The 23,740-nt window shown below is 55.0% G+C and overlaps 1 protein-coding gene across 1 annotated transcript in view; it reads right to left on the bottom strand.

Moving 5' to 3' along the window:
* The window catches only part of Kmt2d (lysine methyltransferase 2D), a 38,691-nt gene that overhangs the window by 3,212 nt on the left and 11,739 nt on the right, over positions 1-23,740 (bottom strand). Inside the window, exons 15-51 of the mRNA XM_051160314.1 lie at positions 23,486-23,590; positions 21,941-22,122; positions 21,578-21,742; positions 21,381-21,490; positions 21,237-21,284; positions 20,737-20,958; positions 20,397-20,516; positions 19,844-19,948; positions 19,520-19,650; positions 19,288-19,435; positions 19,057-19,122; positions 18,772-18,882; positions 18,460-18,597; positions 18,270-18,354; positions 17,891-18,132; positions 17,729-17,802; positions 17,482-17,532; positions 15,581-17,392; positions 15,300-15,482; positions 15,088-15,224; positions 13,016-14,898; positions 11,650-11,773; positions 11,418-11,502; positions 11,251-11,317; positions 10,923-11,155; positions 8,070-10,826; positions 7,830-7,970; positions 7,550-7,717; positions 7,233-7,392; positions 6,448-6,523; positions 6,141-6,316; positions 5,935-6,065; positions 5,357-5,489; positions 5,150-5,277; positions 3,860-5,000; positions 1,555-1,691; positions 1,335-1,465 (exon numbers count right to left, since the gene is read on the bottom strand). Of these exons, the coding sequence (XP_051016271.1) occupies positions 1,335-1,465; positions 1,555-1,691; positions 3,860-5,000; positions 5,150-5,277; positions 5,357-5,489; positions 5,935-6,065; positions 6,141-6,316; positions 6,448-6,523; positions 7,233-7,392; positions 7,550-7,717; positions 7,830-7,970; positions 8,070-10,826; positions 10,923-11,155; positions 11,251-11,317; positions 11,418-11,502; positions 11,650-11,773; positions 13,016-14,898; positions 15,088-15,224; positions 15,300-15,482; positions 15,581-17,392; positions 17,482-17,532; positions 17,729-17,802; positions 17,891-18,132; positions 18,270-18,354; positions 18,460-18,597; positions 18,772-18,882; positions 19,057-19,122; positions 19,288-19,435; positions 19,520-19,650; positions 19,844-19,948; positions 20,397-20,516; positions 20,737-20,958; positions 21,237-21,284; positions 21,381-21,490; positions 21,578-21,742; positions 21,941-22,122; positions 23,486-23,590 (11,906 nt within the window). The remainder of the gene's footprint in view (positions 1-1,334; positions 1,466-1,554; positions 1,692-3,859; positions 5,001-5,149; positions 5,278-5,356; positions 5,490-5,934; positions 6,066-6,140; positions 6,317-6,447; positions 6,524-7,232; positions 7,393-7,549; positions 7,718-7,829; positions 7,971-8,069; positions 10,827-10,922; positions 11,156-11,250; positions 11,318-11,417; positions 11,503-11,649; positions 11,774-13,015; positions 14,899-15,087; positions 15,225-15,299; positions 15,483-15,580; positions 17,393-17,481; positions 17,533-17,728; positions 17,803-17,890; positions 18,133-18,269; positions 18,355-18,459; positions 18,598-18,771; positions 18,883-19,056; positions 19,123-19,287; positions 19,436-19,519; positions 19,651-19,843; positions 19,949-20,396; positions 20,517-20,736; positions 20,959-21,236; positions 21,285-21,380; positions 21,491-21,577; positions 21,743-21,940; positions 22,123-23,485; positions 23,591-23,740) is intronic.

The following is a 23,740-nucleotide window of genomic DNA, read 5'->3' on the forward strand; positions in this document are numbered from 1 at the left end:
CTCTTTGAGGTCCTCCCCAAGGAGCCCAGGCCCAGAATTTAAGCTGATGGTTTGTTCAGTGCTGAGTCCTACCTCCTGCATGTGCTGTAAGCCCTGAAAATGGGAGCCATCTGCACCACAGTGGCTCCATCTGACGTTTAAGTGGCAGTGAATTCACAGCCTCAAGATGGTGACCTTGCCTCTCTTGAGACTGTCCCGCTCTGCAGCACAGCATTGGGCTCTGTGCAGACAGCTCAGTGCAGGGGAATGACGGCTGCCTGGGCGGGAGCCTTTCACCACCCTAGGGCACCTGCCAAAGTCTTGCCCAGAGCAGTGGTTTTCAAACGTTGGGGGCACTCGCTTTTCAGTTTTACTTGGCAGATTCTTCTGTTTGGCAAAATGTCGAATGTGACTCCAATCCGTAGGTACAAATGGTAAATCCAATCTTAGGAAGGAGAAATTACACACAGAAGGGCGAGGCTGCCCACTGGCTTCTATGTTCTGGGGCCTTGGGAACACATGTACTTACAGTTTGAAAACCACTGTTGTAGAGCACCAAGGACTAGGGCTAACTAGGGGTAGAGTGTTCGACATTCTATGACAGCCTTCGAGACACCAAAGGCCTTCATGGAAAGCCTTGCTGCCATGGACTCTGCCTCCCTCTACCCAAGGACCAAGGTTAGGCTACTGTGGTACACAGAAAGACCAGCAACCCGCAAGTTAAGAGGAGGGTCTAGTCCCAGCTGTGTGACCTTGATCTAGTCACACAGTCTTTCTGGGCCTCAGTGTTCTCAGCTGGAAAGTGGGGTCATACCACCTGCCCTACCTACCTCATAAGGTTGTTGTGAGCATCAAATGAGATAATGGATGTGAAAACGCTTTGAAAAAAAAAGTATAAAGTGCTATACGAATGTCAGGTTGTATTAGATCTCTATAATACTTCTAATTATTTACTTCTAAGCCAACTCCGCTTTGGGAAGGGAAGGTGCCCCAGCACTCAAGGGCTGTCTGAAGTTTGGGAGTATCACCGGCCCCTCTGGAAGCAAAACCAAAGAAGAAGAAGCAACCAGCTCCCTTATATAGTGCACCATCGTCCACCAAGAGCCTCCCAGCAGCCATTCCCAAGGTACCCAAGAGCACTCTGTCCTATTTCCTGGTCAACCCAGTGCACCTGAGCTGAGTAGGCAAGAGGAAAGGGGTACCCTGGGGTACTTGTGTACCTCTAATCAGGTCTACGGGTGACTCCCCAGGTTCTTGGAAACAACTCTGATCTGCACCTCAAACCCTCAGAACGCAGCTGGACGGTCCTACCCACATCCACACCTGCAGCCCATGGCCCAGCTGCACAAGCTCACCGTTTGTAGTGTGTGAGGATTTTAGGTTCTGATCTGGCACAGCCGGTGGGATTGATCATGAGTGGCAGCTCCATCAGAGGGTGGCGCCCATAGCGGAATAAATAGTTCTGACAGCTCTCCACCCCAGGTAGCTGTGGGCACAGGGATCGATCGCTGCCTTAGCCCCTCTGAGACAGGCCAGTATGCCTCACCTTGCCCCAGCTCCTTGCCACTTGCTTACCGATTCAGCTATGCGAAGTACAGCATGCACGGTCAGCCCAAAGAGCTCTTCGCCTTTCAGGTACTCGGGGAAGAGCCTCAGCATGTCGGCTTCTTTTCTCATGGCAGCTACAGGCTCAATAATGCGGTTCCACACAGCTAGACATGAGACAGACAGCACCCTTTAGAGTAACATTTGCTTACTGATTTCCAGCCTGCAACCCCATTCCTAAGCTCTACTTTCAGCCATATGGCCAACACTTCCCTATGGCTGTTCAGGACCCCCTCCTGGTCTCCTAGAAACCCCAGAGGCTTCCCTTTTGAGGAGAGTGACAGAGCCCGTGACACAGGAAGGTAAGTGCAGCACCCAGAGACCTAGCAGAGGCCACAGTTCTTTCTAAACGGGCATGCATGCTTTGGAGTTGGAAGATTACGTTGAGGTTTGAGTAAATGCCATGGAACTTAACACCCAAGTCTCCTCACAAGACTCAGTCACTCTGTCTACACTGCAGGTAGTGACTGTGCCCACCTCCTAGGGTTGCATGGGCAAAACCACCTATATGAATCACTCTGCTAACTCAACTGTGACTCAGTCCGTGCTCAATAAAACACACTTCCTGCTGCCTTAGTTATTATCAACACAGAAACGCAGGTAAAAAGGAATGACCTCAGCAGTTAAGAGTGATGGCTGCTCTTCCGAAGGACCTGGGTTTGGGTCCCAGCAGCCGTCAGCCTCCTTATACCATCTGTAACTCTAGACCCAGGATTCCAACGCACCCCCTTCTGCCCTCCACAGGCCCCGTGTGCATGGGGTGCATAGACGCACATGCAGGAAAACAGCCATACACACAAAAATTAAATTTAGGGGGGTGGGGTGGGGTTGAGGCAGGGTTTCTCTATGTAGCCTTGGCTGTCCTGGAGGTTTTGTAGACCAGGCTGGCCTCGAACTCACAGCAAGTTCGAGCACTCTGTCTCCTGAGTACTGGGATTAAAGGCACGTGCCACCACACCCAGCTCCAAAAATTACAATTTTTGAAGGGGGTTAGGCGCAGCTGTAGCTCAGTGGTGTAAGCTTTCCTAGCATGTCCAGAGTCCTGGGTTCCAACCCCAGTACGACAGAAACAAAACCCTAATAAGAAAAAGGAATGGGGAAAAAAAGGAATTGAAAACTGAGCAAAAGAGACAATAGGATCTCAAAACATCATTATTCAACTGGGCATGATGGAGCACGCCTTTAATTACAGCACTCAGGAAGCAGAGGCAGGTGTATCTCTGAGTTTGAGACCAGTCTGGTCTACAGAGAGAGTTCCAGGACAGCCAGGGCTACACAGAGAAATCCTGGCAGGAGGGAAGAGAAGGGAAAGAGGGAGGGAAAGACACAGACAGACAGACACACAGAGAGACAGAGACAGAGACAGAAAGAGAGAGACCTGTTTAAAAAAAAAAAAAAAATAGCGTAAGAGATGGACCTGACGGCTAAGAGTACGGGCTGCTCTTCCAAAAGACCCAGGTGTGGCCGGGCGTGGTGGTGCAGGCCTTTAATCCCAGCACTCGGGAGGCAGAAGCAGGTGATCTCTGTGAGCTCGAAGCCAGCCTGGTCTACAAATCAAGTCCAGGACAGCCAGGGCTACACAGAGAAACTTTGTCTTGAAAAACAAACAAAACAAAAGACCCAGGTTCAATTCCCAACACCCACACGGCAGCTCCTAACAGTCTATAACTCATCCGTGTAGTACACACACATATGCATGGAAAAACACCAATACACATAAAATTTTAAAAACAAATGTTGGGCGGTGGTGGTTGCACACCTTTAATGCCAGCACTTGGGAGGCAGAGGCAGGAGGATCTCTCTAAGTTTGAGGCCAGCCTGGTCTACAGAGTCAGTCCCAGGACAGCCTGGCCTACACAGAGAAACCCTGTCTCAAAAAAACAAACAACAACAAAACTCAAACCAAACAAACACACACACACATACACATCATTTAATCTACCAAGGTTATGGGAGCAGGGAGCTAAATTTTTTTTTCCTTTTGAGAAAAGGTCTCCTTTAGGCCAGACTGTCTTCCAGTTCACTACATAGCTGAGTAAGACTTTGAACTCAGGATCTTCCTGCCTTAATCTCCCAAATATTGCGGGACTACAGGCATGAGGCAGTATACTTGGCTAAACAAAATATTTTCAATTACAAAGGTATTAAAGTGACTGAGTAGGCTGAACCCCAATATTTGGGGTTTTCGAGGTATGGTGCCACATGAGGGAAGGGAAGGGCACTACAGAAAAGCTGCCTAGCTTCTTTCTCTGCCCAGTTCCACTGCAGGGCTCACCTTGGGGAGACGCATCAGTGAAGACCAGATCCTCTAAGCCCTGTTCCATGACTTTGATCACAAACTCGGGCCGTCCATTATTCTCGCTGATGGAACAGCGGTAGCAGCAGCGGCGATGATTGGTACGAAGGCTCCAGTAGATGCGGGTGGCCTCGTAGCCCACAGGGTAAAGGGCAGTGGCACTGTGGAAGTCAGCCATCTGGTGTGGGAGCAGCTGTCCAATGGCATGGAACACAAGCCCTCCTACTCGGAACATGTGTAGCCGCTCCCCCCGCTGGATGATGCTGGCGATCTGCTTTACCTCATCCCGTTCAATGTACACCCTCCGGAAGACAGCAAATGAGCTCAGCTCCTGCTCACAGGGCCCCTTCATCTTGTGCATTGGACACAGCATAGTTTTGTCCTTGAAGAACATGCACTTAGCACGGATGGCACAGGCAAAGTGGTAGACATTGGGGCAGCGCATGCGATTGCAGCTGCTAGTGGCACCAGTTCGCTGGCACAGGGAGCACTTGGTTAGCAATCCTCGGTGCAGGGCAACCTCCACGTTCATCAGTGCCCCACCCTGGGTCTCGTACACTTCTGTGGACCACAGGGCACAGTTGAGGTGAACCCAGAGGTCCAGGTCGAGGTTGAGCAGGCGGGCGGGCCCATCAGTGGCACCATCTCCCTCTTCATGACAGAAGCAGCATCGTCGCATGTCTCGAGGCACCTTGTTCGGTCTCAAGGCTGTACCAAGCTGCTCCATAAACTCTGCCACCTCCCGTTCATCGTCTTGTCGCCCACTGCCCTTCTGGATGGTCAGCAGCAGCCTCAGCCGCTTCCAACGTACCCCCTTCCACTTTTTGAGACGTGGCGGGCGGGAATCTTCACTCTCTTCAGGGGGCCGGGCTCTGGGTTTAGGCCGAGCAGGTTCAGGGGATGAGGCCAGTGGTAGAGGTGAAGGGACTGGTGGCTCAGCAGGGAGCTCAGCCTTAAGTTCAACCATGGGCTCAGTGGGGGGACTGGCAGGAGAGGGTACCAAAGGGGACGGAGGTGGAGAAGGTTCCTCAGGAGGTGGGGCGGAGAGCTGCCTCACGTCCAGGTTGGAGACATTGTAGGTGTAGCTGTGCTGGATGGATGGCTCTGGGGCAGGACTCTCCTATGGGATGGCCCCAGATGTTAGTGTCAGTCCTTCAGCTAATTAGCCCCTCCCTCCTCTCAACCAGACTCCACTCCCCCAAAAGCCCACTGTCTTCTTTGCCCTAGGAGCAGCTTCTTAGCAAAGCTGACCTGCTCCCCGAGACCCACCTGCTTCAAGAGGCTCAAGATGTCTAACTGGCTTTTGAGGGTGTAGCCAGGCAACACTGCATCAAACTGCTTTAACCAATCAGGACCGGTGTCCGGGCCCTTGCCACTCAAGCCTTTTTCTTTCCCACCTATAGAAAGGAAGAGTCAGTCTTCCCCTAGAACTCCTCTCTGATCTGAAGGGGATCTCCCCAGAAGAGCTCTACTCACCAGGACCCTCGGCTTCCCCCTTCCTAGGCTCGAGGACTGCCCGGGCAGGGCCGTCTGGAAACAATACCTCATAGGAATTGGGTATCTTCATACTTAGTAGCTCTGCCACTGCAACCATCACACCATTCAGGTTCTGCTGGGGCAGAAGAAAGGAAGGCAGTGTCTACAGTGAGCACCACCAGACAAAGACAAGTGCACCAATCCCATGGCACAGGGGTGCTCCCTGCTCCATTGAGCGGTCCTCACCACCTTTCCTAAAGCACAGCAGGGCACCACAGATGGGACGGTGATGCCAATGTTTGCAAAGAGACTTAGACTGTTATTTTTAACTGTTCCCCAACTTTCGTTGACCATAGAACCCTGTACCAGGGTTCCATCTAACGTGACTGGAGGAGTGAGGTCTTGTAGCATTTGTCACTTGACAATCAGTTGGTTGCCTTTGTCCATGTAAGATGTGGGACCCTACCTTCCTCACTCAGCCCAACGTCCCTAACCCAGCCTTTCAAACAAAGCGGGTACTTGGAAGGCTGCCCTGTGACACAAAATTCTCGTTGGCCTCACGGTACTGTAGGACACACCTTGGCGGCGGCGGCAGAGACGGTCAGCATGACTGACACCTCACTTCCTTTGCCCCTTTCCCATGCTGTAGCAGGCAGCTTTCCAGGGGCCTCCAGGCCAAGGACCCCATAAGGTTTGGTGTCTGGGAAGACTGGATGAAGAAGAGAAACTTGTGTAGATTCAGTCACTTCCCACCATCCTAGCCCTTGCCACAAGAAGGACATACCAGGGATGCTGGCACGAGGGATGATGGGGATGACAGGAGAGAGGGCCCGGTTGTCTTGCTCCCAGCGGCTAGAGCCCAGCTGCGGGAAACGAGGGGCCTCTTCCCCAAGGATGCTCTCAGGGGAAGACGCCGGCACGATGCTATCCGGAGAATCACTGTCCTCATCACTCTCCATCCTAAAGCCAAATGCAAACAGGTGTTGGTACAAGCTCTCTCTCAGAGCTTGACAGCAGGAGGTGTGGCCATAACTGAAATCTGCCCCCAGCTAAGGAAATCTTAGGCCATCTGTCCTCCACCCTGTCCCCACCTGACATCTTCAGTCTGATTGTGAGGGGGTGTAGGCAGAGCAGCCAGCAGGTCTAAACTCTTCACCTCTGCGGCATCTGAGAGGGAAGGGAGAAGAACAGTCAAGGTGAGCGTGAGGAGGAGGTGGTGCTTGGTCCCCAGCGTTTCAGGTTCACAGATAGCTACTGTGATGAGCTATCTATCTACCTAACAGTTTGGAGCAGGAAAACTAGACACTGGGCCTTTGTCGTGTGCCACACCCATTTAAAGACAGGGTCTCACTTATGTAGCACAGGCTAGCCCACTTCAAACTCAGAATTCCTGTCGCCTTTGTTCTTCAGCTCTGACCCAAACCACAGGCAGGAGCAGCCATACCACTCCTTACTTAAATCCTTTAACAGCTATGAGGTGACTTTTAGAGCATCTAGTCTACAGGGAGGAAATCAAGGCTCACACAAGCCAATCAAGCTACTTGGTCTAAGTAACACAGCTAAGTACACTCATGTGCTAGAGCTCAAAATGCAGGACTGTGACTCTACACCCATGAATGCTGGCTTTCTTCTCACAAACCTCGCTCCGATTCACCCTACTACCCACCACCTTCCCTGCTGCTTTTGCAGACTCCAGAGGCCCACCCTTAGTATCCTCAGCCAAGCAACCATGAATGGGCCCTGCCCAGCAAGTGTCTTTAAGTGCACAGGCAGTATGCAACCCTTTCATTTCTGAGACTGAGTGGCAGGACACCACTACATACTGGAACTCATCCACCAAGTGCCACTGGGAAAGGAGGACAAGCTACTCACTCACCCTTCAATGTTCCTTCAGGGTCCTGGGCAGAGGCTGCATCCTTGGGGTGTTCCCCCAGCTCGTCAGAGGGAGTAACACCATTCACCATCTTCTGCTGCACCGATGGGGGTGGGGTGGGGGGCAGCGACGAGGGTGGTGTCGGCGGGTTACTCAGGTTATTCTGGGGGGGGGGGGGGGGTGTTGTGTGCAAGGTGGCATAGGGAGACTGGAATAATCTCCTGGCCCCACATTACATCAGCATTTTCCTCCAGTCTCTCATCCCCACCTCCAACCCCAAGAATTTTATTATTCCCAAAATGTATTGCCATTTTTCTGACCTTGGTGAGCAGCTGAGAATAGTAGTCAGGGCCGGTATGCAGAGCCCCACTTCCAAAGGCCCCCTGGAGCTGGCTTTGCCCACTGACTAGGCAGCCACTGCCAAAGGGAGCAAAGAGGCTAAAATTGGCGGTGATGGTAGGCTCCATCAGGGGAAGCTGGGACAGTTCCTAGGAGGAACAAGACGACAAAGACAGCAAGTTGCAGCATTTAGAGCTCAGAGGACAAGCTGCCCATCCCCCAGCCCTGAGCGGCGACCACGGGGCTGGTCCTGGCAGATACCTGCTTTAGCTGTTTCAATAAAGCCTCGTTGGCCCTGATTCCACCTTCTTGTCGTAACTTCTTTCGAGAGCTCACCAACCTGTCGCTTGTTTTCTGTGCCCGCTTCGGCTTCATAGTCAGAGGCTTTCTTGTGGCTGCATCCTAAACCAGAGAAGCCCTGTGAGCTGCTGCCCTCACCTATTCTGACCTAGGCCTGCTTCGCGGCCCTCCACAACTACAGGCACCACTCTAGCCACTCACCTCTTTGCTGCTGGCAGTACCCTGTAGTTTCTGCTCCAGCCCTGACAGCTTGCAGTCAATATGGCCATTGATCTCAGCTCGAAGCCCCTCAGGACCCCGCCCAGTGCCAAGTTGTACATTCTTTGCCCGTAGAAGCTTCTGCAAGAGCAGATGCCCAGCTTCTGAGCGGGAGCCCGCTAGCAGAAGGTGGTTGCTGGTGCCTGGTGTCCCAGGTGGCTCCCCAGTGGCCTCCCTTTTCACTGCCTGTGCATCCAGGGCACACGGCTCCTCCCGAGGCTCCTGCTTGATGCCAAGCTGTGATGGCTCCTGTGCCACCTGTCCATTCACCTGCTCCAGGTGCCCAGTTACCAGGCTGCTCTGCTCTGGCTTCTGTACTTCTGTTGGGTTCTCTGAGGGGTCCCAAGGTCCCAGCCCCTTGCCAAAGAAAGTATCTGCAGCAGCAGGTGAGACTCTCCCAGGAGGTAGCTCCAAGGTTGGCCCCTGGGGCTTTGGAGTCCCTGGATGGGTGGGGGTTAGCTGGGCACTAGGGGAAGGTAACTGTGACGGTCTCTTTGGCTCTTGGGGACTGGATGGTGGAGGTGTGGGATGGACAGGGCCAAGCACTGGTCCTGTAGATAAGGCTCCTTGTGGGACAGGGAGCCGGGGTGGGCCCTGAGGTCGAGGCCCTGCCCCTAGCTCCTGGAGGGGTCCTGTCTGAGATCCAGAGAAAACCCCAGGTTGAGGTTGGCAGCCCAGGAGGCCCTGGAGGGGAGAGGGCTGGGTCCCAGGCTCCTGGCACGGTGGAGTCTGGCGTACTGCCTGACTCTGCTGCAGTTGCCGCTGCATGAGGAGTGCCTGCAGCTGCTGCTGCTGCTGAGGGCTCAGGTGTCGCAGCTGTGGGTTTTTGGCCAGGACTCCTTGGAGCTGAGCTCGAAGTTGACCCACTGTAGGCATGACTCCAACCCCAGGAAGACCCTGCCCAGCCTGAGGGACAGGTCCTGATTTGGGAGGCTGTGGGCCTGTGTTATTCTGAATGGGTCGATCTAGCCCAAGGGGCTGTTGGGAGGCCAGAAGATTCTGGGCCATAGGTCCAGGCTGCTCCCCTAAGGAAACAGAGGGTTGGGCCAGCAAGTGGGGTACAGATGGGGCCTCAGAAGAGGATCCACTCCCTAGTTGCTGCCCATGGTTTCCTCCACCTGCTGTGTGGAGCGTATTAACTTGCTGCTGGGGTTGTCCTGGGAGCCTTAGTGGTGGCTGCAGCTGCATTGAGGTGGGCTGAGATTGGGCCTGGGATTGAACAAGTAGGAGCTGTGAGTCTCCAGAAATGGAGGGCTTTACCTCCCCTGGTTCAATAGACACTGACTCAGGTGTAGTTCCCACTGCTAGTGGCCCTCCTTGATGTGATGAGGGTCCTTCAGTGATCTCTGAAGGAAGCGTTGTCTCTGCAATGTTTTGTTCCTTGCCTGTCAGGAGGAGGGATGGGCCTAGGGCTCCAGGGCTAGAAAAGTGTTGAAGAGGCTTGCCTGGCATGCCAGGGCCAAGTGTCACCTGCTGCTGCTGCTGCTGCTGCGGCTGTTGCTGCTGCTGCTGCTGCTGCTGCTGCTGTGGAGACAGTAAAGTTCGATTCTGGTTCAAGAAGCCTATTTGCTGCTGCTGCTGCTGCAGCTGTTGTTGTTGAAGCTGCAGCTGCTGCTGTTGCTGCAGCTGTTGTTGCTGGTGCAGCTGCTGCTGCAAGTGCAGCTGCTGCTGCTGCTGCAGCTGTTGCTGTTGTTGCTGCTGCTGTTGCTGCTGTAAGGAGCCCAAGGCCTGAGCATTCATTTTAGGCTGTCCACCATGTGACATCATTCCTTGCTGAAGATGGGAAAGCCCTGTCATAGATCCCTGTTGTTGATGCTGTTGTTGCTGTTGCTGGGCTGTGAGCAGCCGGTGTCCCATAAGGCTGTGACCCTGCTGTGCCAGCTGAGGGGAACTCAGCACCCTGGACTGAGTCATAAGCACCTGTCTGTGAGGGCCCTGAGGACCCAAAGCTCCAGAGTGTTGCTGCTGCTGCTGCTGCTGCTGCTGCTGCTGCTGCTGCTGCTGCTGCTGCAGCACTGCCACCTGGGAAGAACCCAGCATGCCCTGGGATCCCTGTGATTGCTGGGGGGACAACTGTTGAACCAGGAGGCCCTGGTGGCTGCTTGGAGGCAGAAGGCCCTGAGGCTTGGGACCCAGAGCCTGGTTCTGTACTCCGGGACCCTGTTGCTGTTGGATTGCCACCTGCCCTAAGAGGTGTTGCTGCTGCTGTTGCTGTTGCTGTTGCTGCTGCTGCTGCAGTTTCTGGGCCAGCTGCATTCGTTGTTGCTGCAGCTGTAGTTGCCTTTCCTGTAAAAGCCTTGAGTCAGGTCCAAGGCTTCGCAGAGCAAGATTGCCAGGGAAGAAGCTCCCTGAGGGGCCAGTCAAGGATCCAGCCACACCAGAATGCTGCTGCTGCTGCTGCTGCTGTTGCTGCTGGGCCAAGGCAGTATTGAGGAATGGGCCACCAGGCTGTCCGGGATGTACCATACCCCCTGGAGGCAGACGAAGACCTCCAGCTTGCCCACCAGGAGGCCCTTGTGGTGGCTGTAACCCATGGCCAGGGAGCAGCTGGCCAGGGAGCTTCGTGAGGACCCGAGGATTCTGAGAAGGACTGAGGGCCATTGCAGCTGAATGCTGCTGCTGCTGCTGCTGTTGCTGTTGCTGCTGCTTGTTTCGATACTCTGCCATGAGGTTGGTGTGTTCCTTCTGCTGTTTCCGGACCTAGCATTGGAGGGTTGGAGATATTAGTGTGGAGACTGCCCACCCAGCCGCTCCTTACCCCTGGCTTCCGGGTCCAGCCTAACTTGGTTTCCCCACCTGGTCCAGCTGCTTCTGGATCTTGCTTTGCTGCTCTGTAACGAGCTTGAGCTTCTCAGCATCGGCTTCTGGGAACTCACGGCCGGCCTTTTTGGCCGTGCGCTGCTTGGCACACAGAGCCTTCCGAGACTTGCGGTGCACGCCGATCTGCTCCTCCAGAACCTTCAGCTGCATTTGCAGGAGCTGCTGCGTGTGGAACAGCCACTCCTCATACTGCCGCTGGTCAGCCTCATCTGGGAACGCAACTGTGTGTTAGGATCTGCAGAAAGGACCCATCCACAGACTCGGGGCCGCTTCTTCTGCCCCCTCCCTCTCTGCCCATACTCACTGATCACTCCCTGGGCAAAAGTGGGTGGGTTGGGGCGAGGCTGGGAAGGGTCGCTAGCATTCCGCTCCTGTGGTAAGAGAGATTTCTAGAAGGTCATTGTTTCATGCCATGACCTAAAAAAAAGGTAGCCCAGTGAAATAGTACACAAGCTCCCACTTCCCCCTTACCTGGCCACTCCCAGGTGCCACATGGTTCTGAAGATCATTGCCAGACCCCCCAGAGAGCCTCTGAGCCAGCAGTGATACTTGCTGCCTAGAGTTTATAAAGCAATAGGGGATCACATGGTTAGCAACAGGGGATCAAGGCACAGATCAAGCATGAAGCAATGGTGCATGCTGGGACGGACCCACCAGAACCAATGTGATAGGAAGCCAGCCTCACTCCAGCCCTGAAGCTCACCTGTTCATACCAGGTGCCACCCCAATGCTGCCCTGAGCCATCACTTTCTTGATGCCTTTCAAAGCTACCATCTTGGCCTTTGCAATAGGGTCAATGATATCTTCTGCAGCAAATTTGTCCAGGTCTGGGGAGGGAAGAAATACATAAGCTGTGTTTGAAAGTCAAGGCTCCACAGCATGATGGCTAATTTTTCCAATGCTCTGATCTCTACAAGTAGAACAATGATGTGGTAAGTCCAGTCGGCCTAGCGGGACCCAAGGGAACACACAGCCCTTTTATTTGCTCACTACTTAAGAAAAGGGAGTCAGTAAACATCTGCTGAGTCACTCAGTCAGCTTTGTAGGCCTCAGTTTCCCTCATTTGAGACCTACTCTGCCTACCTCCTGGTCCTATAAAGGATCATGTGACAAGAATAAATGCATGCTTCCTGAGGCAGACAATATTCTTCAAAGTAGCATTCCACAACCAACACAGCTCAAGAACCCAAGGTATAGGCTAGGCTATGACAAAGCCCTAGTCAGTTGAGCTGTCTGTGACACAAAAAACATCTCTCCAGCCTGGCAGTGGTGGCACCTGCCACCACTCCCAGAACTCGGGAGGCAGAGGCAGATGGAGCTCTGTGAGTTTGAGGCCAGCCTGGTCTACAAAGCGAATTCAGGACAGCCATGGCTACACAGAGAAACCGTGTCTTGAAAAACCAAAAAGAAAATCTCCAAACAACCTATGGTCTTGCTAGTCTAGGACTGAGGAAAAGATAAAAACTGGGCACAATGGTACGTACCTGTAAACCTGTAATCCCAGGACTCAAAGGCTACAATAGAAAGATTTGTAGTGTTCTGTTTTTTGAGACAGGGTCTCTCTGTGTAGCCCTGGCTGTCCTGAATTCTCTTTGTAGACCAAAATGGCCTGGAACTCAGAGATCCGCCTGCCTCTGCCTCCCAAGTGCTGGGATTAAAGGTGTATGCCACCACGCCTGGCTAATAGAAATATTTTTTTCTTTTTTTAAGATTTATTTATTTATTACTTATACAATATCCTGCCTGCCTGCATGTATGCCACAGGCCAAAAGAGGGCACCAGATCTCATTACACATGGCTGTAAGCCACCATGTGGTTGCTGGGAATTGAACTCAGGACCTTTGGATGAACAACCACTGCTCTTAACCAGTGAGCCATTCATTCATTCATTCATTCATTCATTCATTTCTCCTCTCAAAAGCTCCATTGCTTCTACTTTTTGCTTAGTGCTTTGCTGTTTAGCCTAAGTCCCTGGTGTCCCACCTCCCTTAAGTAAGGCGTATCTTAGGGCACTAGAGTCAGTGCCCACTTGGTTTACATCACACTTAACTATGCCACTAAGAAGTTACCTGTGTCAGGGAAGAAACTGTTAGCCAGCTGCTGCTGCTGCATCGCCAGATGCTGGGGCTTCACGCACATGGAAGCTGGCATGGCATTCATGGGTTTTTGTGCTAACACTGGCTGTGAGCTCTGTTGGGGCACCAAGCCTGTCTGCCCCGCTTGCTGCCCGCTTAGCATATGCCCTTGGTTAGACATCATAGCCACAGATGGGACCAGGCGCTGCTGAAGGGCATGAGCTGGTGGCTGGGTGGGCATCAGTGACTGGCCCAAGGCTGGCTGCCGGGTACTTCCAAGGCCCATAGCAAGCTGCTGTGGGGGCCCACCCTCATGAGGCAAAGGCATGGCCTGGGCAGGGCCAGGTGTGGGAAGGAGGGGCGGCTGTGGCGGCGGCTGCTGCTGCTGCTGCTGCTGCTGCTGGGCAGGCTGCAGCTGCGCTGAAAGCTGTTGCTTCTTCTGCAGCTCCTTCTTCTCATGCTCCAGCAGGTCCTCAATGAGCAGGGGCAGCTCGCTGGCTACCAATGAGCTCTCCATTTTGTCCAGCTCATCCCCGGGGGCTGCGTGTCCACTGGGCAAAGTTAGGGCCCCACTCTCCAGCTCAAACTTTTCCAGAATGGAGGATCCAGCGGGGCCACTTAGTGAGCTGGAGTTTAGCAAGTGAGCTGGTGTTCCTCCCGTGGCCCCAAAGGGGCCCTTCTCAGCTGTGTGCCCACCGCTGGGGAACGGACCTGTGCCTACTCGAGTGTCCCGGCTACCCATCACAGTCTGTCCTGGCTTCAATCCCAGGCTCAGGGGAGTGGCAGGAGGTGCTGGCTCCACCTTGGGGGTGTTAATGGTGAACTGGCAAGGAGAAGGATGGCGCCCTCCCTCCTCCACTTTGGGCTTCACCTCAGGGAGCACGGATGTTAGGCGAGGAGGCTCAGAGTTGTCTGTGGCAGGGAGAGGACGGTCCTCAGGGCCCAGGGACACCGGTTCCACCCCGCGCAGCAGGGCTTCTCGCTCAGCCTTCTCATTTGCAGACTCCACCAGCCTTAGGTGCTCATTGAAGATGTCCTTCTTGTCCCCAGTATCCAGCTCAGGGTCAGTGTATGCAAGCAGGTCAAACTCATCTCCATTGAGGAGGTCATCCAAGTGGGGGTCATTGGTCTCCAGGTTCTCCAGGGTGCCCAGTTCATCATCCCCCTTGGCCACATCCACACCCAGGCCCAAGTGAGCGAGCTCTTCATCATCCTCTAGGGCTTTGTGGGCATCAAAGTCATCATCCAGCTCAGGATCCTCACATGGCAGCTTCCCAGCCTCCAAGGCCAGAGAAGGACGACTGAGTTCAGTTCTTGATGGCGGGCGGCTGACCAGCTCCAAGCCAGCTGGTAGGGCAGGACCCTTGGTATGCGGTGTCTGATGAAGGCTGCTGTTCAACTCAGGGGCTGGTGGCGCTGAGGGTTTCTGTGGTAGAAGGCCTGAAGCAGCCAGGCCCCGAAGACCTTCAGGAGCCAGCCGATGGGTTTCCTCACTTACTGGGTAAAAACGGGGCCTCTGTAGAGCCCCCTGACCAGGAAACGGAGATCCCCCAGGCCCGAGGCCTTTCTGTACATTGTGTCGTAACTCAATGAACTGAGCAGGACCAGCTGGACCAGGCAGTGGCTCAGCAGGGCCTGGAAGGCGGGTGGGGATTCCTGCCAAGGAGGAACCTAGTGCTTGGCGGCCAAGTTCAGGTCCAGGAGTTGATGGGAAGCGAGCAGGCATGGCAAGTCTCATGGAGGCTGCTGCTGTTGCCTGCTGCTGCTGTTGCTGCCACAGTTGCTGCTGTTGCTGCTGCTGCTGCTGCTGCTGCAATGGCAGGGACCCAGGATAGGGTGTTCGCTGATAGAAGGCCTGGGAGCCTCCAACAAGTTGTCTGGAAAAATATGCAGTAGTCTATGAGAAACAGTCAGCATGGAGGGCAAGAACCGTGAGGATGAGGAAGAGTACGTGAGGACAGAGAAGGACCAAATGACAGGGAAAGATCAGAGGCAGAGGACAGTGATGGTAAAATCTCTCCCACCCAACCCCCAACACACCCAGATGCCCTCTCCTGGAACCTCACCTGCTGTTCATGTCCATGGAAGAAGGTGTGGCTGGTGGAAGTGGCCGGGAGAGCCGGTCATCACTGGAGAAGGCTCCTGGTCCCAGGATGGGACCACCTAGCTTGCTTGAGGGCAACCCGACCATACTGCTCTTATCCTAGATGGCAGAAACAGATGAACGTGCAGCCACCTCCAGTGCACTGGCCCCACCACACCGTGCCACTCTACCTACCTGAGACCCAGTGAAAGGGGTCTGGCCTCGATTCAGCTGTTCAAAGGCAGGGCTGCTGGGTTCAGCACCCCAGCTGCCGGGTGGCCCCACCGCACCTGCAGCTGCTGCAGCTGTTTCCTTCTCCTGCCGCAGGGTGTTACGCTGGATCTGCTGCCGAATCAGCAGTTCCCGTAGTCGCTGGCGCTGTCCAGAAAGCAGAGAAGTTAGCTCCCCAGTCCGTTCTAATCTTAGGGCTGCTAGAGAGAGAAGTGGGTAGGACCAGTTACAGGACAACCACTCACCTGCCGTTGCTTCTCCAGCTCTGTCTGGCTGAGGCTAGACATGCCTCCATCCTGGGCACTTGAGAGTTCAGGTGTTGCCAAAGAGCTACTACTCATTGCAGCTCCTGGGTCTTCTCGCTTTTCCACCGGAGAGGTGATGCCTGGCCTTTGTGAGGCTCCATGTGACAAGTAGGGGAGGGACCCATCGGGTGTGGGAGGTGGCAGAACTGATGCGGGGCGTAGTGGGGACAGCCCATAGCCCTCCCCTGTGGGCCCACTGTTGGGCCCCAGGGGGCTGCCTGATGGGTGAAAGTTCCCCGTGGCTACTGCGTAGTTTGTGCTTTGAGGCTTGCCCAAGGTGGGGCCAGGCCCAAAATGGCTGTTGATCCCATGGGGTGGAGGGAGACCAGGCTGAGGGGCAGGGGGCTTTAGGGAAGGCTCCCCTACCCCCTGTGGAAAAGTGAACCGCATCGGAGATGGGGTGCCCACAAATGCGCCTGTCCCAGGAGAACGGGCAAAACTGGGGGGCTGCCCACTTGGGACCTTGGCATGGAGCTCACCTGCTGGGCCCGAGGGCAGGGCTGCTGGGAAGCCCCCAGCTCCCAGCGGAGTGTGGGCTAGGGGCCCAGCCTTAAAGGCAACTTCAGGGGGCTGGGGTCGGGGTGGTTTATGCAATGGAGCAAAGGGGTCACGGGACTGAGGGCGTGAGGGTGGTCGAGAATAAGGATCAGGGGACTGAAAGCGAGGGGTAACCGGGGATGGGCAGAAAGCCTCAGCAGACAGAGGACGTGGCGTCAGTGGAGACTGGGAACTGGACTGGGACTGAGGACTAGCGGGCACTCTGGAGAAAGGGTCAGAGGGCAGTGATCGAGGAGGCAGGACACAGCAGCTCTCAGTAGGGGGCGGCTGGGGCCGAGGTGTCAACGGGGGCTGGGCATAGGGGTCAGGATAGGGGCCAGGACGAAAGACATCTGAGTGGATGGGAGGAGAAGGGGCCAAAGCCTGGGCAGGGGGTGGCTCCTGGGCCCGTAAGCCCAGGCCCGGGCTCTGGGGCTCTACCTGAGATGCCCGAGGGGTTAGGGGGGCTTTGAAGACATCAGGTGCCTTTAACTCCAGGCCACCCAGGTGGGGGCCTGAAGAAGGTGAGTCAACACAGGCCAGGTTTGGGGGACCATAGCCAGGAGAGGATGCCCTAAGCTCTTCCTTCTTCACTTCTAGGGTCTTCCGAGCCTCCCCAAAAGGTGGAGGTGAAAGCAGAGGCTCGGAAGCCTTGCCTCCCACTACCCCTGGGCTTTCAGGCACAGCCAGGTTGTCCAACGAGGGGCATCGGGGTTTGAGGAAGGGGTCAGGCGTGGAAGGCTGGTGTCTGGGGGTACCCGGTGGGGTAGTGTGAAATTCCCCTGGCTGGCCAGTCCCAGGTCGAGTTGTGGTACCCAGCATCGAGGGCTGGGTAGGGGCTCCAGTGGGACTTGGGTAAGGATAGGTGGGTGGTGCCGCAGAGAAGCGGGGCTCCGGGGCGTAGGCAGGGGCCAGTCCAAAAGGGTCCTGCGAAGGCACTTGGGCGGGCACCTGGGGTGGGAGCTTGAGGAAGAGCTCACCAGGTGAGTCAGGGCCGGGCACTGTGCCCGCTGGTGGCTTCAGGAACCCGTCGGCAGAGGTAGACAAGCCAGCAGGGGTGGTGGGGCTGCCAATGAAAATGGTAGGGGCCGCAGCAGGGGGCGGACTGCCCAGGGCCCCTGGCTGGGAGGGAATGCGAAGATGGAGGGCCGGTCGATCAGTCTTTCGGGCTATGTCGCCCACCTTGGCCTGCTTGCTGATCTGGCTCTCAGCTTGCTACAGAGAGAAACCAAGCAGAGAAGTCAGGTTGTTTGCTCTAGGTGTGACCTGTGCCCCTCAGGCCGAGGAAGGCCACACCCACTCACCTTCTGCACCTTGTTGATGCGGTGAGCAGCCCGGTTATCTTTGGCCTTTTGCTGAGGGACACGGGACACAACATTGGGCTTTGTGCTCAGCCTGGAGCCCAGCCCCAGCCCTTGTGTCACCATGCCTCCCCAGAAATCAGTCCACCCTTTAGGGACGGCCGGAGACAGGAGAAGAGGGGCAGAAGGAGGAGGAGGGTCTGAGGCAAGCCCCTAAAACTGCTTCTGTTTCAGGCCACGCCGGTCTTACCAGGTAGGGGGCTTTGTCGGCGGCTGGAACCTTTCTCCAGAGCTTCATGATCTGTTTACATCGGCTAGACCAGTCTGGAGAGCAGAAAGATGGAGTCAGAAGAGACTTGGCAGGTGACCCCTCCACCTGCCAGGTTGTTTCCCCGCCCTTGCCGAGAGGTACCTGGGTAATCTTGCTTGAGATTAGGAAAGTTAATATTGGCATAGAGTACAGGTGAGATGGTGGAGAGCTGGCCCAGTTCCTCATCCTTCTCCCAACGCTGCAGACTCCGCTGGTTATAGGACAGCCCGTCGCCCTCGCCCTCTGTGGTAGGGGTGGTGGGAGTGGAGGGCGTGGTGCCCCCTGAGCCTGTCCAAGGGCTGTCGGGCTCACCGGGTTCTGGGCTGAAGAAGCCCCCGCGCTCCCTGGGGCGCAGGGGCAGAGAGTCACAGAGGGCAGAGACTTCAAGACCCGCCCACTGTCAAAAGAGGCAAGGCAGGAAGCCACAAGGAGGTGAGAACAAGGAGGGGAAGACCCAAGGCAGTTAAGCACAGATACCAACCTAGAATCCAAGAAGGGGGACTGGCAGAGGCCTGGGTAGGAGTCCATTGGGCTGCTGGAGGGGAGGCTGCCCAAAGGGAGTCCACCTGCAAGAGCAACCGGGTCAGAGAAAACGCAGCATGGACCTACTCAGGGAACAAGGAACAGCTCCAACTACGGCAGGCTTGGAAATGAGCCCCTGCCCTAAGCACCTTGGAGAAAAGGCCTCTGCAGTGGTGTACGGCTGCCTTCCAGGCCAGGAGTTCCACAACCCAAATGCTGCTCTCGCTCTGTGCCCAGGACATCCTTAAAGAGTTGCTGCAGGTCCTTGGACTCCATCTTTGGCAGTTCTGTGAGGGAATGACAAAGCACACTGCTGAGAGAAAGGTTCACATGGTGGCACCACAGATCTGCAAATGGTCATGGCCAAGGAGGGTGACCAGGACTCCCCCACAGAGCAGTACAGACAGGACTTTCTCTACCCGAGGAGAGTCCTCTACACAGGAGACCCATGCAGGCCTTACCTTCCGTGGGGATCCTGTCTAAGTCGGAGCTAAGCACCCCTTCCCCTGGGGTGCTCGGCTTCTCAGGGTCACTAGGCACTGGGGATGCCTTTACACCCCCATCCTCAAGCCCTGTAATGGCAGAGAAGAACCAGCAGTCAGCGGGAGAGAGGCACCACACACCACGCAAGGCAATGTGAGCCACAGGGAACATGGACTGTGTCCAGGCTCCAACTCTGGCAGGGGCACAGCCAACTGACAACATGACAGACCAGGCCGGGACCCAGCTCCTCCAGCAGCCCTCACCTGGTACATCAGCCATGCCCTCAGGGCCACGGGACTCTTCGTCCGCAACATCTGGACCATCATCTCCTATAAGCAACAGGCCCACTCTAGTCAGACTAATGACACCTGATGCCCAGAACGGAGCCCTTGACCCACCCTTAGCTGCCACCCCACCACCACGCACACACCCTCTGCCGATGATGAACAGAGGGTGGCCTGGATGCCCCAGAACACTCATCCCCATTAACCAACCTTTGTGCAAGGCTGCAAGCTCCTTCTTATCTGAACCTCCATCCCCCCGGGGTTTTGGAGCTCCCAGGCCAAAGCCTGGCCGGCCCACCCCAAGTGCAAACAGGGCTTTCCGACTCAGGTCTAGCAGTTCCTTCCCAAAGAAGGCTTCCTGCAGGAGTCAAGAGAAATGGTTTCTTGATGCGCTGTGGGTGCAGCCCCTCCCTTCCCTCACCCCTGGAAGTCTGAAACCTACCTGTAGGTAGGCAGGGAACATGTCCTCCAGCTTGCTCTTCTTGCGCCCCCGTCGCTGTTGCTTCTTCTTCTCGTCCCCCTCTGCAAGGCTCTGGTCCACAGAGCCCTCCGCAGGCAGATCAGCTGGCCCCACTACAGACAAAAGAGAAGGGCTCTGGCTTTCTGGAGACTTCAACTGTTCAGAGACTTTGCCTACCTATTCCTTCCCCATTCCACCCCCCTTTGTCCTTACAGTGACTTCACACCCTGGCGTCACTGGCAGTGCCCCATGTGCTGTTATCCCCACCGTCTTCCCAGGCCCCAATGGTGCCCTCACCCGTCTCACCCTCGTCGGGCTGCCCATCCCCACTCAACACTTCCGCCTGTGCAGCAGGCCCCCTTTTCACTCGTGTATGAGACTTCCGCTGTCGTACCATGAAACCACCAATGCCTGTGAAAAAGCAGAATTAAGAACGAGAAGCCAAAGCCGGGCGTGGTGGCGCACGCCTTTAATCCCAGCACTCGGGAGGCAGAGGCAGGTGGATCGCTGTGAGTTCGAGGCCAGCCTGGTCTACAAAGCGAGTCCATGATGGCCGAGGCTACACAGAGAAACCCTGTCTCAAAAAACCAAAAAAAAAAAAAAAAAAAAAAAAAGAACGAGAAGCCAGCTGGGTATGGTGGCGCACGCCTTTAATCCCAAGCCCTGGGGAAGCAGAGGCAGGCGGACCACTGTGAGTTCGAGGCCAGCCTGGTCTACAGTGTGCATCCCAGGACAACCAGAGTTAAAACAGAAAAACTATGTCTCAAAAACCCAAAATAAACAAATAAATAAATACTGAGAAGCCACCAGACACCTGATGAGCTGCATCACTGACTCACAGCCCACTGCAGAGCCTTACCCGGCCGATAGGGTTTGCGCTTGCGTTTTTTGCTCTCTTCTGTCTCTTCTTTGCCAGGTTCCACATCGGGGCTGGCGGGGCCTTCTAGTTTAATATCACACTCCATTTGCTCCACACCTCCTGCACGTAACAGAAGAGACAGGCCCATCAGAGGAACAGGTCTTTTGTCCCTGTCATCCTGCAAGAGGGAACCCAGTGGCCTGCCACAGTGCCACCTGAGCGAGACCAACAGTGCTGGAGGATGCCCAGGAGTGGCTGTGTGGCCCTTAGCCAATAGACCCCAACACCAATGGGCTGCGCTTCTCCCACTACCAGCCGTTCTCTGATTCCCCAGCCCAACCTTCACCCCTGAGCAGCTCGTCAGTGTCCAGGTCCCCATCCTTCTTGTCACCAGGGCCAAGGGCATCTGAGGGCTCAGAACCCTCCAGCCCTGCCTCGCCTGGGAGGCCTATCCGTCCTCGCCGCTGGCGCCGCTTGTGCAGTGGTGACATGGTCAGGTTACGCAGCACCGCCATGCCAGCTTCTGTCAGCCACACGCCCTCGAAGCGAAAGAACTGGGGCTCTGGACAACAGGGAAGAACATATGACCCCTGGACAGAGGCCCCAGGGAAACCAAAACTCCAAATTTCAACCCATGTTCCCAGCTGAGACATAAGCAGTGACAGACAACAAGTCCTGTTGGCTCCTCAGGGCCACGAACAACTCTACCAATGACCTAGCATGTTCAGAACCTGTCCGCCCCACGTTTACCAAACAGATTCTCAAGCTGCCAAGGAGCAGGGAGGACTGACTCTACTCGCTGAATGCCAGCACACTGAGCCTAGATGGCTAAGGACTTACCTGGTTCTTTCACCTTCACAGGTACCAGCTCTGGCGGGGCCACAGGTGCTATGGGAAGAGGGGCAAAGCCAAGACAGTTCAGGGCACTGTCCCAAAGTAAGGCATAATCGTGTCCTCTTTGCTTCTTCCAGCCCCTATACTCACCCACAGGCTTTACCACATAGGGCTGGCAAGAAACACAGTCGAAGCCCTCGTCAGCAGCCTGCTCCACCTCATCCTCTGTGAAAAGGCTCTCGCAGCCAGCATGCATCCACCTGGGAGAGGGAAGATGGGGTAAGCACAGGCTAAGGCAGGTGACACCAGCACATGGAGCTGGCATGAGGAGAGAGGGACACTCTCACCGTTCACAGTGGCGACACTGGATTAGCAGGTCTTCCTCCACATAAGGAGCATGGCAGATAGGACAGGTCACCAGGCTGGCACAGGGCCCACAATGTGTGTAACTATTCTGCCATTCACAGTGGAAGCCAGGGGAAGCGGCTCCACACTGCATACAAGACACGCACCTAGTGGAAGCAGAAAGAACTTCAACATCTAACCCAGGGTCCCAGAGGCGCCCCCACTGACACCCAAGCCAGCAGACTGGTCTCCTAAACACGGGGTACCATGCGCTCAACATTGTATCTGCTCTAACTGTATCTCAGGTCCATTCGCCATCTCCTGTCAGACCCCAGGATCCTTTAAAGACCGCCAAGTCTCCTTACCACTTGCATTTCCAGCCACCCTTGGGCACGGTGAGCAGTGGAGGGTCCAGGCAGTATGTATGGTAGCTAATGTCACAGTCATCACAGAGCAGCAGGCGTGAGGGGTCGGAGGCCTGGCCGCACACCTCACACACGATACACTCGACGCAGCGCCAGCCCTTCAGCAGCATGACCTTGGTGATCTGGTACAGAGAGACACCTCAGGTGTGTGTTGGGGAGGGGGTGCAGTGTTTATGTGGCGGAAGGCAGACCTCAGAGCTCAGAGGGTTTTGTTCAGAGCACTCTGCCCCACACAAGCCTGGCTCCAGAGGCTCCGAGGAGACGCTGCTGCTCTGAGCAGCCCCACCGAGTGAGATGCACCCAAGCTGATAACCATGTTCATTCCCCTCCACTCCTCCTCACCTTCTAGAACCTGTTACTAATATGTAAGCTAGTAAGTGTTATCAGTGGATTAATTAATACATTGAGGCCAGGAGTGGGAGCGCACGCCTGTAATCCCAGCACTCAGGAGACAGAGGCAGGCAGATCTCTGTGAGTTCAAGGCCTGCCTCGTCTACAAAGCCAGTCCAGAAGAGCCAGGGCTACACAGAGAAACACTGTCTCGGAAAAAACAAACAAACAAACAAACAAGCAATAAACAAATAAATAAGTTGATAGTTTTAGAAAAACCCCAAAGGATTGATTATAAGTTAACAGCACTGCTAACAGCTGAGCGTGGTGGCACAGCCTCCAATCCCAGCTTGGGGAGGCAGAAGCAAGCAGATTAGGGTGAGTTTGAGGCCAGCCTGGTGTACAAAGTGAGCCCAGGACAGCCAGGACTATACAGAGAAACCGTGTCTAGAAAAAGAAGAAGGAGGAGGAGGAGAAGGAGAAAGAAGGGGAAGAGGAAGAGGTGGAGGAGATCTGCTGTAGATACGCGGCTACAGTTTTGACTCTACTTCCAGACTACACCATGGGTTGTTTTGGTTAGTTTTTTTGAGACAGGGTCTCACTGCGACGCTTTGGCTGACCTGGAGCTCACTATGTAGACCAGGTTGACCTCAAGGCCTCTGCCTGGGATTAAAGGTGTGTGCCACCACTCCTCGCCATGTGTCATGCTACTAGTGGCATTTATACAGAAACTGATTACACTAGCAAGTCTTGGTCTATGCAAACAAACTATAAAGTCTGCTGTAAATTCCCAAGCACCTTTCTGAGTTTGACAGCACTGACAACTGATCAATGACTTGCTAGAGCCACAGTCAGTTTAAGAAACCACGTGTTGGGCTAGAGAGATGGCTCAGCAGGTAAAGGCCCTTGCCACCAAGCTTGATAACCTGAGTTTGCTCTCTGGAATCAGCATGGTGGAAGGAGAGAACTAATCCTACAAGTTGTCCTCTGATCTCAACAATCACACCCTGACACAGGGAATCCCCCTTCTCCCAACATACACGCCACATAAATGTAATAAAATAATAAAAATAAATAGCGTGGTAAGAATGGGGGTCTAGGGGAATAGAGGACTGACCCTGCACATAGCCTACACGTCTTGGGACTTGAACTCACCTTGCTGTTGACACAGTATGGGTGATAGCACTGGGAACACTGGGAACAGGCCAAGAGGTGGCCCTCCGCTCCCCGGCCAAAGCTGCCACACACCACACACATGTCCTAGAGAAAAACAGAAACCCAGACACCCAAGAATGACTCTGCCTCTCTGCCCGAGTCTGTCTGTCTGTCTGTGTCTCCCCCTCCCATCCCCTCCCCTCCCTCCCGCCCCTGTCTTGGTGAGGGGGAAGGGGGCGGTATATGAAAGAAGTC

Source organism: Acomys russatus, chromosome 17 (assembly GCF_903995435.1).
Source record: "Acomys russatus chromosome 17, mAcoRus1.1, whole genome shotgun sequence".
NCBI lineage: Eukaryota > Metazoa > Chordata > Mammalia > Rodentia > Muridae > Acomys > Acomys russatus.